The following is a 16,368-nucleotide window of genomic DNA, read 5'->3' on the forward strand; positions in this document are numbered from 1 at the left end:
TCTACTGGCAGACTCTGGGGCAGATATAACAGTTGTAAAGAGACACGGTGGCTGGCGCTCGAATAGTGTTGTGGAAGGATACATAGAGGATTCTCTCAATAATAAAATTGAAATTTCAAGAAAAATCATTAACCAATCATCAACAATTATTCAGAATGAATCGGCCTTGGATTTGGCAGCATGCTCGTCTGGGTCAAACGCGGCGTCAAGTATGGAAATCAACCATCAAGACATAAATTTGCCCGTTCATCGTCGATTTGGTATAAATTTTAGTAATGTACATAATTGTAAGTTTTATATTACAGACACCAAAGAAAAAGAATAATTGAATGTTAATGTATTTACAAATAATAAAATATGTTCTCCATTGAAACTTTTTTTAATCCACTAGTGAATTAAAAAAATTTTAATTCACTAGTGAATCAAATCCATAAAATTTCACTAGTGAATCATTGCCTGCTTATGACGGTTGTTATGGAGTTAATAAAGTCACTTTAAACTGTCAAAATTGAATAAAAATAATTATTTTTCACAATTCTTTGTTTTGTTGTTTTCTGTAAGAAAAATGTAAAAGTTATTATTCTCTAAATTTTGGGTAATTGAGAACTTACTCGTATCTTTTCTAGCAGTGTTTAAAACATTTAAATTATTCCAAGGTCAAAAAATAAGTTTTCACAAAAACTGCTCAAAATGTTCTCCATTGTGGTCCAGACAGAATCAAACTCACCTCTCATAATTTCAAAAACCCTTATGAAGCTGTCAATTTGTTTAGGGTAATGTGTGGGTTTTATTTCTTGCAACACACAAAGGGAAACAAATTAATATCCTTCTTAAAAAATTTCTGATAAGTGCCATAACACAATTTAACTTGTTGTCTTAAACGCCTTATGGAAGTTGAGGGATGTTCCTTGATAATTTGTTGAACATTTTGCACCATTTCTAAAATTTGAACTAAGGACTGACCTGACTTCTTCTTAATGATGGGTTATGATTTGCTAAAAATTCTTCGGTATAAGGGGGTACAAAGTAAGGCCAGTCTTCATTTTCTTGTTTCACCCTCTTTCGAAAATAATCTAATAAAAATGCCTTCTCTTTAATGGTAAAACCCATTTTACAACTTATTCTGGGGTAATTATTGCTTACAACTTCAATAAACGTCTGTAAACTTTGCCGAAATCGAAGATTTGTTTTCTAGGTTAAATCACTTAAATTGTCAACAACAACAACCTTGAATTTTGAAATGTGACATTTCAACGAAGCATCTTCGTACCAGTAGCGTCGCGTTTGGCAATAAAGATGATAATTTACTTACTCTTACAAATGTAAAATGTTGCTCTTGTTAATCTTATAAATTGTTTCCCTTATCTTATAATAATAATAAAATGCACAATTATAATTCCAACGTCTAAAATTCATAAAGTATCATTTTTATTAAGTAGCGTTTGAGACCATAAATTGTCTACGCCCATGTTTTGACTGCTTATGTGCATATGATTTTGCTACGACGTGACCGATAATTTGCAACGCTTGCTCTGATTTGGATTCTTGTTGATCACTCTGTACAATTAATTTACCAACATGACCAGGTTTTTTTTTGTAATTTGTAAAATCATGAGTTTTCTACATTTGCTTATTTAAGTACGAAATATTTCCTTCATCTGCTGGATACTTTCATAGTTAGTAGAGTGTCTTTCATTCTCACTTCTGTCTTATCTTTGGATTCTTTTAATATTTTCTTTACAATACTAGTAAAGTTTCACCCAAAGGCGCCACATTCAGTCCCTACCAGAACTAGAATCAGGAACGTCATCTGCAGTGCTAGCAATTTGTTTTTCACTATGTGTATCACTTGACAAACCATTTAAGCTCCTCTGTTATTTTTCTCTTTCTCCTTTGATTTATACACTGCCCCAAAAAAGTTAAGGATATTCTCGATATGTGAATGATAACGCTCGTCTGCACAGGATACGATTGATTTTGGAAACCTTAGGTTTGCAGGAAATTCGACATTTTCAGCTACCTGCACGATCTCCGGACTTCAACCCCATTGAACCCGCCTGAGACCTTGGAAACACTCTCGCAGAATATTTGCCTTATCCAGAGAATATTCGGGAATTGAGTGACTTGTTCCCTATTTTGTGGCAACAGACCCCCCAGGAAGAGATTGACAACTTAATTCGTCGTATTAGAGAAGTTATACGGGTACGAGGACGAAATACCGATTATTTGAAATTAAAACAAAAATTATTTAATTTAATGTAATTTTAATTTTATTTAATTTCAAAGGTTTTACTTTTTTTTAGTTCCATTCTGTATTGATTTGGCTGAAAATGAATGGAATTACACATGTGTATCGATTATGATCCCTGTTCTTCCTTTCTTGTTCACAAACAGCAATATCCTTAACTTTTTTGGGGCAGTGTATTTTAATTAGATGGACTAATTTAATTTAATATTTAGTTTGATATAGGTATTGTTACGTTATAAATTACGTTCCCGAAACTGGGCGGCAACCCTGTTACCGGTTACAAATCCGGAATGTTCAGGGGTATAACGAACAAGTCGTGGCTTCGACTCGGTTTACATTGCGAACCACGAGAAACGCCGACTGAAGCTGAAAAATTGGTGAGAACAGCCCGGAGTACGGGAAATGATACACAATCTTCCAACTAATCGTTTATTCAGATGTCAAACAATGAAAATAATGATATAATGAAAAAGAAAAACAACGAAGCCTGACTAGCCCTATGGCGTGTACAAAATTGAATAACCCTAACTCCTCGGAGGGTCCTCCGGGTCCCAGATATTCAACGAACGAGTACCGGCGAAACAGTAAAAAAAATTCCCTTATTTAGCGAAGGAGGAAGGCCGACTGATCCTACGTAACGTCGCTATTCGGCTACGCCGCCCGCATAAGCGGAGAGGTCCTCCAAGTCTTCCTTCGCTCCAAAAAAAAAAAATTGAAGTTAAGATGTTTTTCTCCGGTACGGACCGGTGAAGAACCACGCGCAAAAAAATGTTCGGTGAGCGCGATACACAATTCCTGGCGAGGTCGCTCACGGATTGATAATCGTTCGTGAATATAAAAACCCGACGGACTTGATAAGGAAATTTTTTCTTAAGTTAGTACGATTAATGAAATGACGCGCCTTATGACAAAACTGCAACTTTAACAGTGGAACAAATTATAAATCCTAAACGCGATATACAAATTAAATGAATTTGATAGAACTTTTCACCCGTCGAAATAATGAGTGACAATGGAAATTTGACTATAGTTAAATACAAACGCTCAATTAGTTCGACGGAGTGACAAAATACAACCGAAAACTTTGAGAAGCTACGGCCTGTAAAAATTGAGGTGTCACCACTGCTCCGGACTTGCTGGTGGGTAAATCCGGCACCTTCCGGTGAGTCCGGGGACGACCTGGACTGACAGGACTCGACGAGATCCTGATCCGCAAAAGCGTTCGGTTTGGAACCTTCCGTAGTGAAGTCCGTGATCCGCTTGGCGATGTGGGCGGTGGTACTTAGACGAATCGTCTCCAACGGCCCTCGTGAACTCCACTACGTCGTCTCGTCGGCCCTGCAAATTCACTTGATCACTGTCCCCTTGACTCTCCCCCGGCACTGACAACACCACCGGCAAAAGGTCGTGAAAATCCTCCGTTCCGTCTCTGGTTCCCCCGATTTATAGCTTCCACCCCCTCTATGCGCAGATTTTTCGGCGGAAGTCCGAGTACGTTTCCGTCGCGATGGATTCTAGAACATTCTAGAAAAATCGCGAAGATTTACAATCGCGCGGCGATTTAAATCGTAACAGTATATACTCAAAAAAGTACAGAACCTATACATATAATCAATTCAAATTCAGTTCAAATTGAAAACCAAAATAAGTGTTCAGAAAATATGTAAATACAACTACGCGTTTTCTGAGAACATAGAGAGAAGTGTAAATAAAATTTGGAAATTTTTGTAATTTTTCTGAAATCTAAAAATATCAAAAAAAGATCTACCTACTCAGAAGATTTATAAATGACGTTTTAATTACGACAATCCATGAATTTCGTGTAGTTTTAATATTGTCCACAATCAGATTTTTTTATCGTTTCAATTATTTTTAAATAGTTAACCAATAATAATTATCCTAAAAATTAAGCAAATCCATCACGTCATGGTTTAGAGAGGTTGATTTGATGTGAAGTGACGGTGATATGTAAAATTTTGTTGAAACTAAATCCCGTATTACCGATTTGAAGCTGTAACCTCATTTTAGATTTTACTGCTTTTAATTTCTTTTGTGGTTTCAGAAACGTGTTTTATTTTGGCAAGTCGGTGGTGTCGGCGGTGTCGGCCATCTCTCCGACTAATTTTTGCGTGAAATATAATTTTCCCAATTTCCCGTTGTGGCGATAAATCACCTTATATATCATAAACTCGCCCAGTAATTATCAATAAGCAACGGCGCTCCGTCTCGTGCGTGCCCTTAATGTCTGGCCATTAACAATATTCGTGTTCGAGTCTGAAATGCAAAAACAATTTCAGGAAGCGTTCCATCCGTCCATAAATCCCGAAAGAGATTTATTCGCTAAAAATACCGAACAGACTTCGGCGGTGGTGATTTGCTAAGCCGACGGATGATGACGCCGCTGTCTGCTTTGCATGATCGGACCATTCCGGGTGTCATACCCGCCAGATATATGATAATTGTACTCGCAATGAATGGCCAAAGTTTCGCTGTATCGTTACGTCGAAGGAAACTATTAGTGGAAATGTCATACGAGAGCATTCGTCCAAGAAACTCGATGCACGTCAAAGTTCGAAATGACCCCCGTTTCCGGTCCATATCGATCTCTTCTTCGCCGCAACAACAAATCCGAGGCGCTCCTCCGGTTTTTGTCCAATTTCGAAAAACGTCGCTGGAGTCTTGTGGGCGTTACATTAACATTATTTATTGTCCTGTGCCTGATTAACTAATCGCCGCATCGATGGACTGGATCGTAAAATAAACAAGTCGTCGGCTTTTTTTCTACTGCCTAAACGTCTCATAATTTGATTCGAGTTTAATTAATTTTAATAATTCGAGAGAGAAACAACCAACTAATTACCAAGAACAAAATCGTCTTCCGGTCAAGACTACAAGAATTTCACTGATGTACCAAGCAAGATGCAGAAAGTCGCGTATTAATTAGTCGAGTCAATCGTACACCCATACTATATTACCGATGAGTATTCGTTTCAACAAATTTTATAGATGAGTTACAATTGGCTAAGCGAGCGAGGTGGCTTCGTAACCAGTTTTTACAGTTTAAGTATGGTAATTAATTATGAAATGCTGGAGATAACCAAGATAACCTAGTAAATAAGAATAAATCGTCAAAGCTGTCAACGTTCAAAGAATTCTTTGGCGTCATCAGTATTTTTGCTCTGAAAAAAGACACATTCTCAAAAATAAAGTTGGTTCGTAATTGTACCAGGTATAATACATATGAGCAAAAATAAAAGAAACAGATGAATAAAAAAGTTGTCACTGTTTGTTTTAAGCGTCATGTTGTGTAGTCTAAAAAACTACTTTAGAGCGATTGCTGCAAATTAAATTAACATAAAGTTAAAAAAATTACATGTGAAAAGGTGATAAAAGTATTAAAATCTGAATTTTATCTACATTAGAAGCGCAAAAAATTAAAGAGATTCGTTAAAAAAAGTTGTAGTGTTCAACTATACTAAACGAGATGGCAGCTGAAGCAGTCTTTTTCAAGGTTGGTAGAACTGACCAATTTGTATTGTAGGTTGCCTCGTTGCCATTTGAAACAATAGTTTGAATTTTTTCCTCCCGCAAAAGATACAAATCAATCAGTTCTACCAACCATGGTCTTTTTCTTGAAACATGTTGTACAAGTAAGGCAGAACTTATTCAATAGAAATAGAAGACAACAATAAATACTAAAGCAATTGCTAAGTAATTATGCTACATTGTGAAATTTTAGATTGCTTTGTGTGAATGAGGCATTATTATTTGAAGTGAAAATGGTACAAATCATAGATAAAAAGATCTTAGCAACTAAAAAATTTCAAGATGGGCGCAGTTTTTTGAACGAATTTTGAGAAGCACTATAAAGAAAGCATTGCAGTACCCACCACGATATAAGTAACGAAACGAATGACGATGTTTTCCGGTCGGTTTGTAGCGCCTACTTGAGACCGATATCATCGTTTACGCAGATAGCCCATGAGAAAATCCAAGACAGTGATTCATCTTCGAGCAAGCAGCGCAAAATCCTTTGTAAGTCGAAATTTTAACGAAAAAATTCTCTTTGGCAGCAGGGTATTTTGGATGATCGCTCACTTATTATTACTTATTTTTTGATAATTCAGCAACAAGTGGTCGCATGATAACAACGCATAGAACTGCTAACCTTATTTTTCTTTTTTTTTGTGCCATTCCTACTCATATTTCATTATTATTTTTCAACTGTAAATCCTATTTTTTATGTTTTATTATGATATTTCTCAATTCTAGATATTTTTATAGCGCAAATAATCAATTAGACAAAAAACAATTATTTTAAATCTGATGTTGATGTAAGTCTTTGCAAATACTGTGTAGAAATATTTTTAAGCAACACAATAATTTCCACAATGAAGTGTTTACCTTTGTTACTTACTGATTATCTTCCCATTTTTTTATTAAGATATGGAAGCAATAAATGACAATTTTAAGAGGTAGTAATGTTTTATAGGGATCTAAATGTCAAATTTAAAAGTATAAATTTTATATTCGCTGAGTGATACTCAAATCCAGTTTATTTCATATTGATTAAAGTATGTGAGTAAACTTGAACCAAACTGATAAGATTTTTGCAGTAAATAAATATCTTCACTTTTTTTTTTTATTTTAAAATATGTAACGTATTATATCTGGTGTTCATTTAAATTTACCCTCAAATTAGGCGTTGAAGAGTCGATTGTGAACGCGCCACGGATTACATATCACGGATCAGCTGTTTAAATCTTACCTCACTTTTTGCGTTGTTTGTGTTTTAACTTTGCAGACTGACAAATGGTGCGTTCACAATCGACTTTTCAACGCCAACTTTGAGGATAAATTTAAATGAACACACGATAGTACGAATATGTTTTTGAGGGAAACCAAAAGTTCTCAAAATAGTCGAAACAATGGAAACTTTAGCATGTCTTAAATCTACAAGAGTTTTTTTAATTGCAACAAGTTAGATTAAAAAACTAAGAATAATTAGTGGGTCACCCGGTATATAAACGGTAAAACTGAATAAATTTTCGTTTTTAATGTTCGCATGTACCCACATGCAGAGGTATTTTACAAGTAAATATCTTTTTTTTTTCAATATTTTCACTAATTTTTTAATTGATCGATTTCATTTTTCAAGCAATATTATGCGCTCAGAAATAATTAAATTCCTGGTGGGTCACTGGTATCTAGTTGATCGATTTGTGTGTAGTTATAATTCCGATCTAAGTTAATCCCGATCATAGATTTTCGCTTTTTCTTGCAAGCCGTAACTCTGTACGAGTAAATTAAAAAAAGAACTTACCACGGTCCCGGTCATATTTTAATAAAGTTTCTAATAATTATCAAGAACCGCAGCACTAGCAATGAAGGGCAAGCAAGTAATAAAATGATGCATCTAATAGATGGGAGTCGCAACGTGGCAAATGGTATCTGTCTGTAATTTCCTCTCGGATTCATTCGTAATTTACGGCGGCTGATGGGCGTTCTACTCAAAAATCTGGACACGGGGCGGCATCTCTGCCGCGTATAAATCTGTCAAAGCGATATTGTATTGCTGTTATTTATGTAGAAATCAACTGTTCACTTCATTCTCATCAATCTAGCTTGCCATGACCGCCAGAACATGGATTCTCCATCTCTCTTCCTCTCCCTCCCTCCTTCCAGCATTTTATTACAAATCGAAACTCTATTAATTTCGAATAGGTAGATATTATACATAGATATCGGTGTTAAAAAAATGATCGGGCCAAGTTTGACGCAGGCATTTATCATGTTTTTTTTTCTAGTTGCAATAGATATCTAGATTTTGTAAATAGACCAGACAAAAAAAAAAAGATTATTTTTAATAACACAAATGGTAGCAGGAAGAAAAGTGATTAAAACTGTTCCAAAATTATATTTACAGTTTTTTAAAACGTCGCCGTTGATAAATGCGATTTTGTATAAATGCGCATTCATTAAGTGGTTTAAAAAATAATTTCTAAAGATCATTTTGTTCACTTTACCGAAAAAATCTTTATTTCGAAAAAATATAGGTATCTTTCGTCATGTACTGTTCCCAATAAAACAAAAGATTAGAAAAAGGCAAACCTTTTTTTTTGTGAACTTAGGACATCACTTAGGACATCCTTAGGTCGTCTACCTGGCCCCTGGTCCTTTTACCTTTCTCTGCCAGCGCATCAGAGCAGTTCACAACAGTTCGTCACCACAGTCATTTCGCGAATCGAATGTTCTAGTCGATCTGTTCGTCACCAAATGTTTCTCAGTCAAATATTGATCAAATAAATAAGTGTTTTGTTGATCTCACCAGCCACAGTTGGCACATTGGTGACCTCGATGAACAGGAGAAACCACGAAAAACGAGTCAATGACAACCGTAGCAGCAGCGCCGCCCATTGCAAATTTCTGGTCGACGCATACAGATCTATAGTTTGCTGTGGCAGAAGCAAAATTTCACTTAGCGGTTTCAAAGACCACCAAAGAAGAAACCAAGTTCTACCAAGTGCTGACATAGTATACTTTACAAACGGAGGTCTTAGGAACCACCAGTCGAAAGATCACACATAATACATGAGCGTAAATGAGAATCGAATAGTTCATAGAAAAATTGGTGGAAGTAGAAAAGTGTTTGTTTTAGATGAATAAAACTAACCATTTCATTATCCAAACGTGCGGCTCTCACTGTAATCAATTAACAAATTCTGCTCCTGATTTCGATAGAATGAAATTTGATTAACTTCTGATGAAGAAGTCAGAATTTGGTCTCGTTTTTGGAAACACTGCAATGTTCCATATTAGGAACGAGGCCACTGCCAAAAAATACATATTTTTAGCGTGAATATTTTTCTTCTCTCCACTGGACGTCCATGGAATCTGCACACAAGAGCACAGTGGCTGCTGAATATGCGGAAAGGAAGAGACATTTCAAGCAACAACCCTTGCCCATTTCCTTAGATATGTGACTAATCCATACAAAGAGCGTTTTCCATAATCTGGTCATTTTATCTACTATAACTTGTTGTCTCGATCTCACTATGAGATTAAATATCAAGTTGTCATTAGATTCCGATTACATCACAAAATAACGGAAAACGGAGTCCACTGCAGATAAATACACCCTAAAAGCATCTTTTACCAAGGTAAACATTATTACTGAGAACAGCAAAGTATTGAGACACCAGTGGCCAAGGAGTTGATAGCATACTTTTAAAAACTACAATATTTCAAAGCTACACCAACATATTATGACAAAATCAGTGAATGCCAAAAATGCTTTCAAGGTTCAGAAAAGAGAACATATGTGCGAAGACCAAGAGAATGATGAGTTGAATTTAGCTTTATCGAAGACGAAACTATGGGTGTCTACAAGTCTACCGTGGTTTTCTATCAAGGACATGGTTAATGAATGTCATCTGAACTTATTTGTCTCAAAGAAAACAAGGCAACACAATGCCAAAAGACGATAATAGCTGATTTATGCGATTATGATAGTTCCTAAACGTATCCAGTGAGAGTCAACAAGACTCTCAAATATGTTTTGTTTTCTTTGCCCCCGAAACTGTTTCTTGAGTGAGCTGCGCCTCCGTCCCTCTCAACAATAGAATTTGGATAAAGCCAAGAAAGCTTTATGCGTGAATCTTGTCCAGGTCGAGGTGGTGCAAACGACCTCCGGTGACATTGCGCGTTCATTGTGATAGCACAGAAGGGAACGACTGCAAATCCAACCCTTAAATCAGGATCGGATTCGGTCTGGTTTGTTGAGATTATAAACAACATTCGTTCGTATTTTAGTTTAATCCCGTTCTCATCCGTATACCTACCTGTTAAATACGCGACATATTTAATACCGAATTAATAACACCAATTAGCGACATAGCAGTGACATTTCAGTAATGGCCGTCCGCGGCCATCGTCTGATTCATTGGTCTTGTGACAAACCCACGGGGCTTATTAAACAAAAGTCACCGTCGGTTATTTATATAATAATTTGTTATTAACGACATGAGATATGCGAGTGGTCAGGTGACAGAGTATGGGAGCCGGCCCACTACCGAGCAAGATTACCGGACCATAATGAGTGACTTATGATGGGGAGATGCTAAGTGTATTCAAGAACCTGTTTATAAATACGCACTGCGACAATATATGTGCACGGCGAGCTAAATGCGCCATCCGATGTATAAACAAGGCCGTATTCACCTTGTTATTTACCGAATGCATTCAAGAGATTCGCCAGAATCCACCAGATACCAGGGTTCACGGTTACCCACTCATCCTTTTCCATAGGTCTCAATTTCAAACACTTGCATCCGTAATCACTATAACTCTCGAGTTTGTTTTCCCTCTAAATCCTGCTCCGATGCTGGAAGTGACCAAAAATAAAAACACAAGATTCAGGTATGATCGAGCAACCACAGACCGGTTTCGTCCTACTGGAATTCGTCAATATGGTTCAGTGAACAGCTTAACCTTCTTCGAAAATCCTGTGAATGTAAACAGTCCCCTATTACGAATTTTTGAAAATGATGTTTTGACAATGACATGTACCATTGCTGTTAAAAAATAAAAATCTAACTTTGTACCTGTTTTTATTTTTCAGCTTTATTTAAATTCATTCAGTTTTTTAATCCTTTTGAAGGAAAATGCCCAAAAGATTCAAATTAGGAGATACAAGTAACGCCCAATAGGTCTGCTAATCTTTATTTAAATAATTCGGAAGTTACAAATGGAATGAGGTGAAGTTTTATCTTGCTGAAATTAGCCACATGTCAATTATTGTATATTTCAAAAGTAGTTCTCTTTGTCTTTTATTTACTTTACTTTCAGATTACTAGTTCATAAGTCAACTACTTCCGGTAGTATTTTTTACCACTGTCTAAAGCAAGGCTTCTGAGTTGACCATTCTTAAACAGAAGACGAAATTATATTACCTTCAGGACTTCAAATTTTTCTCTCAATAGCCTTAGTACTAAATCTAACCTCGTGTGTTTCTTATCCTTCCATTATACTTTTGCGATCAAAAAAAAATCAAGTAATTCATTAGTCATTACTATCATGGTTCAGTTGCCAGCCCTAGTTTAAATATTACTGTTGTCAAAGAAACATACTCATTTCGTTTAAGCTCCTAGAAAAACTTGACACTTGCCAAATAGAGCAAACTAGCTCTACCAACTGGCCCATGGCTTATTTATTAAGTAGTTTTATTAATACCACTTAATATTAGTATTAATTGTTGTATTTTTTAGCGATAAAGTAGCCTTTGATGAAAAATAACGGGCCTTCAAATAAATTTATATTTAGAGCAACCTATGGAAATTCAATTGTTTGCATCATTTTTCCAGCGTAGAAAATGACACAAAAAACGTCTGACATTTTAACGAAATAAAATTAGGTTAGAAAATATTTTTAATTTTTATAGTGCATTCTCCCTATTCCCCCTCCACGGAATATGACAATCTGAAATTGGGAAAAAGCTTACTATGTAACCTGTGTAACTCCGGAGATTAATTGGTTACCTACAAAAATTACTTTACACTGTTAGGTAACAGAATTAGAATGTCGCTTACGCCTACTCTAAATATATATTTATTTGAAGGCCCGATATATGTACTACTTTTAGAGCAAATTTTGAAAATACAAATTTATTTCTTGTACCACTTTTAGCACTCTAAAAACTCTTTAAAGGAAAAAATTGTCTGTGTCAAAGAGCAAATTTTATAATAACTGAAACCAAGTCTAACAAATTGAAAAATAAGTATGAAATCTGAAGAAATTTTGTAATATTACTTTTCAAAAAAAGGGCGAAATTATAGAGATTGAATTTTTTGTGGATTGATGTCGTGACAGAGTACTTACAAGATAAATCCATAAATCTGTGTCTCCTAAGTCATGCAACAACAGTTTCTAATTTCTCTTAATAATTTCCATGTCAAGATTGTTTAATGTTTCAGCTTATTCCATCTACTTAATTAAATTGTGTAGAAAATTTCCCACAAATCTCTGAAACGCAACTATGTGATTGTACGTAATAATTTAAGAAGTGCAATAAATAAGTGTTGCAGCTTTATTACTAAGCAAATGTTACTCAGAACTCATTACAATTACGTGACTTATAAAATCCTTATAAATTAAATCTAAGTCCTTACTTTCCTTCGAGATTTGTATCCGTAACGCTACTTCAGCGATTATGATTTACAAATAAAAGTCGCTCCTAATGGACATGACTAATTGATTTACGTTTCCAGATCGATCCTGCAACAACACATGACCACGCATTCCGGTAAATTGTGCAAATGTCCCAAGCTGGGATGCGTTTTCGCCGCCAGAAGTATGGCGGAGTTGCAGCAACACTTCAAGACGCACTCTGACGTCAAGAATTACGTCTGCAACATCTGCGACTACAGGGGGAAAACGAAACAACAACTGAGATGGTAATTTTATCAAATTTTTATTTGGAAAGGAAGTCACATCGCAGTTATTCGTTGTTTATATCTACCTGCATGCTTAAGAATTAAATGCGATCATAAATGTATCGTCAGAGAGGAAGGGTGTCAGGTGGGAAATTATTATACAAAATAATACCTCTTTTAAGGACATAAAGAAATTATACTTTTCTACTCTTTGCGTAGAGGGTGTGTACGTTAATTAACATGGATTATTAACATTAATGATATTATAAACAATAAGCGCAATTTCTCTTAAATAAATACACCATAGTAGATTATGTCATTAAGAGACCGAGACGGAGTTGAGGTCGCCAACTGGGCGAAACCCAAAAAGACCTTCTACTGGATGAATGAATGAAAACCAAAAACTTTGTGCACCTATTTTGCGTTACACGCGATAACTTTTTAATCTTTTATTCTTCCTCACGTGACATCAGTGGCGTACTCAATTTTGGGCTTAAACTGTACATGGGATTTCTGCCCTTATGAAGAGGTACCTATACTCGTAGTGCAAAACTGAATTCACGTGATTTTCACAAATGGTCTGACGATCCTAGAGTTTCAATATTCTGATGTATATCGATTTCACCCTGTATATTAACATCAGTCACAAGAACTTTTCTTGCGTTTTCTTTTTTTTTTCTTCTTGATTTCCTTAATCTCCACGTGATGACAACAAAGCTATTGCCTTTGCAGTTTCTTTACGTTTTTTAAAGTTCTGCTTCGACATCAATGTTTTTTTCTGTTCTCTTCTGTTCTGTTTTGTTCTGTCTTTTGATCCTCCCTATATTTTTGTTATAACACACTTCCACTACAACATTTTTTGTTTATTCTTTTATACAGTTTTCCTGAAATTTAATTTATGTTTCTCACGTTTTCTGACGTCTGCTTTCATTATACAGTTTTCATGAAAAATGTTCAAAAGCTGCTTTATAATAATTATTCTTTTTGATCACTTGACATTTCTCCAAATATACCTCCAACTTAACATGCATCTTATCTTTTCATATTTCCCATTTTATTGTTTTTTTTTCATTCAGATTATGTATTATCATTATTTACAATAATTTACATCAACAAACAGTATTGGACTATTAAATATCATCACCTTTCTTTTTATGTAATTTAATTTAATGAAAACTGTCTTCACCTCCATCGAATATCTCCACCCAATATCTCATTCTATTAAAGAATTATTCGTTTCCACTAAAAATCTGGTATGTTTAAGTAATTGACTCACAAATGATTTTTTTACTTGATATGACTTCTAAAATTCGTTAAAAAACATTTTCTAAGACTCTGTCTTCAAGTATTTAGCGCAGAAATAATGTTGCTGCTCTGGTTTCGTTTTAATATCGAGCGTAATGGCACGTTTCACGCCGGAGACCAAGAGAGATATCAACAGGACAGCAGCACACCAACCTACCTAAGATGACGAATTCAAAGCGATCGTGACAAAGTTTACGGCAAAAATAATTTGAATAAACTCACAGTAAATAAAGTTTTTCCGTGAAGTAAATAATTGAAAGAGTCGGGCTTCCAAGATAAACCGTCGATTTCGTCCAATATATTCCATTACCTTTGAAATACCTGCGCCAATAAAGTATAGCGAGCAGCGACAAGCAGTGTTTAGCAATGAGTTCCAGCTTCGATTTCGGGTTAGATAAGGGCATTAATTACAGCTCGAACTCACCAAAATGTCAATTAATGCGAGCATAACCACACCGGCCGCCTGTTCAAAGTGTTTGCTTAATTTATTTATTCAACTGGATGGTATTCGATCCAAATGCGTTGCTGACCATAAATTTAAAACGAAAACCGCTACCACTACTGTTCTTAATTGATCGAATGCGTAATTTTATCACCGACTGACTTTTTTCAGCCATTTAACAGTCCACAGTGAGACGAAGAAGTACTCCTGTTCGAAGTGCTCGTTTTCGACGAGGACTGTGTCTCATCTGAAGCGACACATTCGCCTACACACGGGTTCTAAACCGTACAGTTGCCCACACTGCAGCTACAAGTGCAACTCTTTGGTAATATATTACGTTGATATGACAGAAGAATTTCAAACATTCATTTCAGGAGAACCTGCGAAAACATGTCCTGCAGACGAACAAACACCGAGGCAAATGCATCTACGAGTGTAAATTCTGTACGGATTCCACATTCCAAAGCAACTTCGCCAAAGAGTTTAAGGCCCATCTGGTCACCCAGCACCCAGAAATTTTCAAAACCGGAAGGGAAGCAGCATCTTTCGTCGCAGGAATATACGACGGACAAGACGACTGCACCGAATTTCCGGTCAGCTCGGAAGAAGACGAAGATGAAGCAAAACCGGAAGAGAAACAGCGGTAGGGTTTTTTAAAATTTTGTTGTGTTTGTTTTGTATTGTAGTTTCTAGGGGCCAACCTAAAATTATTGTTTTGCAAAACTTACCAATTCCAACTGGTAAAGATCCGGTGGTCACGGCGTCCACTACCAAGGACACCATAGAAGAAGGCAGTCCAGACGAGATCTTCCCTATGTTTATTGTGTCGAAAGACGAGACAGTTCCTATTGATAATATGACAGAGACTTGGAATGTGGTTGGGAGTTATGACGTCGAAGAGTCCGGCGCGTTGGTTCCCTTCAACAGCGACAATGTTCTCTTTCAGGGCCATTTCTAACAGTTCAATAAGAATTAAAAGTTTGTAATTTAAATAAAGACGTTTGAGAAGTGTGTTGTGTTAATTGATGGTTCGACGAACGCTGGGATATTTGCTTGCAAATGGCCTCACTAGCACAGCCGCAAACTCTTAAAATATGGAAACGAACCATTAGTAAAATAATGAGAGAAGAGATAACGCTCCCTCCAAGAAGCATATTGCATATCTGTTAAGTTTACGGCTGTGTAAACATCGCTCATAGTTTCCATTAATTAAATTTTATGTGTATTTATGTCTTTAGCGCTGCAGTTAGTGCGATGGAACAAGGTTCGCGTAATCAGGTCGCCTGGATTCTTATGACAAAAGACGATTGACAGCGACAGTTACGTCGAGTGTGGCTCTAAAACAGTCGGACTTTTAGTGCAGAATTATGCAAACTATTTCTGTTCGTTCGTATCGATTATGTATAATACGCCACAGCTCTCTTTGCCGTCCAGATCTTGTTGCATACGCTCAAGAATGCGAAAAGAAGATAATGACAGCGAGCGCCACTGAACCAGCGAAATAATGACGTACTCGGCCATTGGTTGAAGGGTTAAGTTCGGTTTGTTTCGTTGGTGGAATCAACAGCCTCTATTGTTATGTATATCTTGGTGGCGGGGGTCCAGCTTTGAGCACATAAATAACCAACCGAGCTTCACGCTACACACATAAAATATTTGATTCTTATTCGCCGATTGTTGTTCTGTTGTTCTGTCAATCAGGTTGAGGCGCTCGGATTCCTCTCCAACTGAGACGTACAGCCGAGAAAATGGTGGACGAGGCTGAGGGCCGATCGCCACAAGGGAACACATTAATTTAACCCACGTTTCTGGGTATTGCACCTTATGCTAATCAGCTTCTTGAAAAAGCTTCACAGTTTTTTTTTCTGGTAAAGCTTAAAAATCGACAACTGGTTTTGCCTCTTCAGGTTGTTACCTACGTTTTGTAATTGTCTTTAATGTTT

At 36.3% G+C, this 16,368-nt stretch overlaps 1 protein-coding gene across 1 annotated transcript in view; it reads left to right on the forward strand.

The window, feature by feature from the left end:
* The window catches only part of LOC138126524 (uncharacterized), a 65,756-nt gene extending 50,322 nt beyond the window's left edge, over positions 1-15,434 (forward strand). The window contains exons 4-7 of the mRNA XM_069042293.1: positions 12,514-12,699; positions 14,597-14,750; positions 14,800-15,068; positions 15,119-15,434. Coding sequence (XP_068898394.1) covers positions 12,514-12,699; positions 14,597-14,750; positions 14,800-15,068; positions 15,119-15,383 — 874 coding nt within the window. The 3' untranslated portion in view covers positions 15,384-15,434. The remainder of the gene's footprint in view (positions 1-12,513; positions 12,700-14,596; positions 14,751-14,799; positions 15,069-15,118) is intronic.
* Positions 15,435-16,368: the final 934 nt, after the last annotated feature.

This window comes from Tenebrio molitor, chromosome 3 (genome assembly GCF_963966145.1).
Source record: "Tenebrio molitor chromosome 3, icTenMoli1.1, whole genome shotgun sequence".
NCBI lineage: Eukaryota > Metazoa > Arthropoda > Insecta > Coleoptera > Tenebrionidae > Tenebrio > Tenebrio molitor.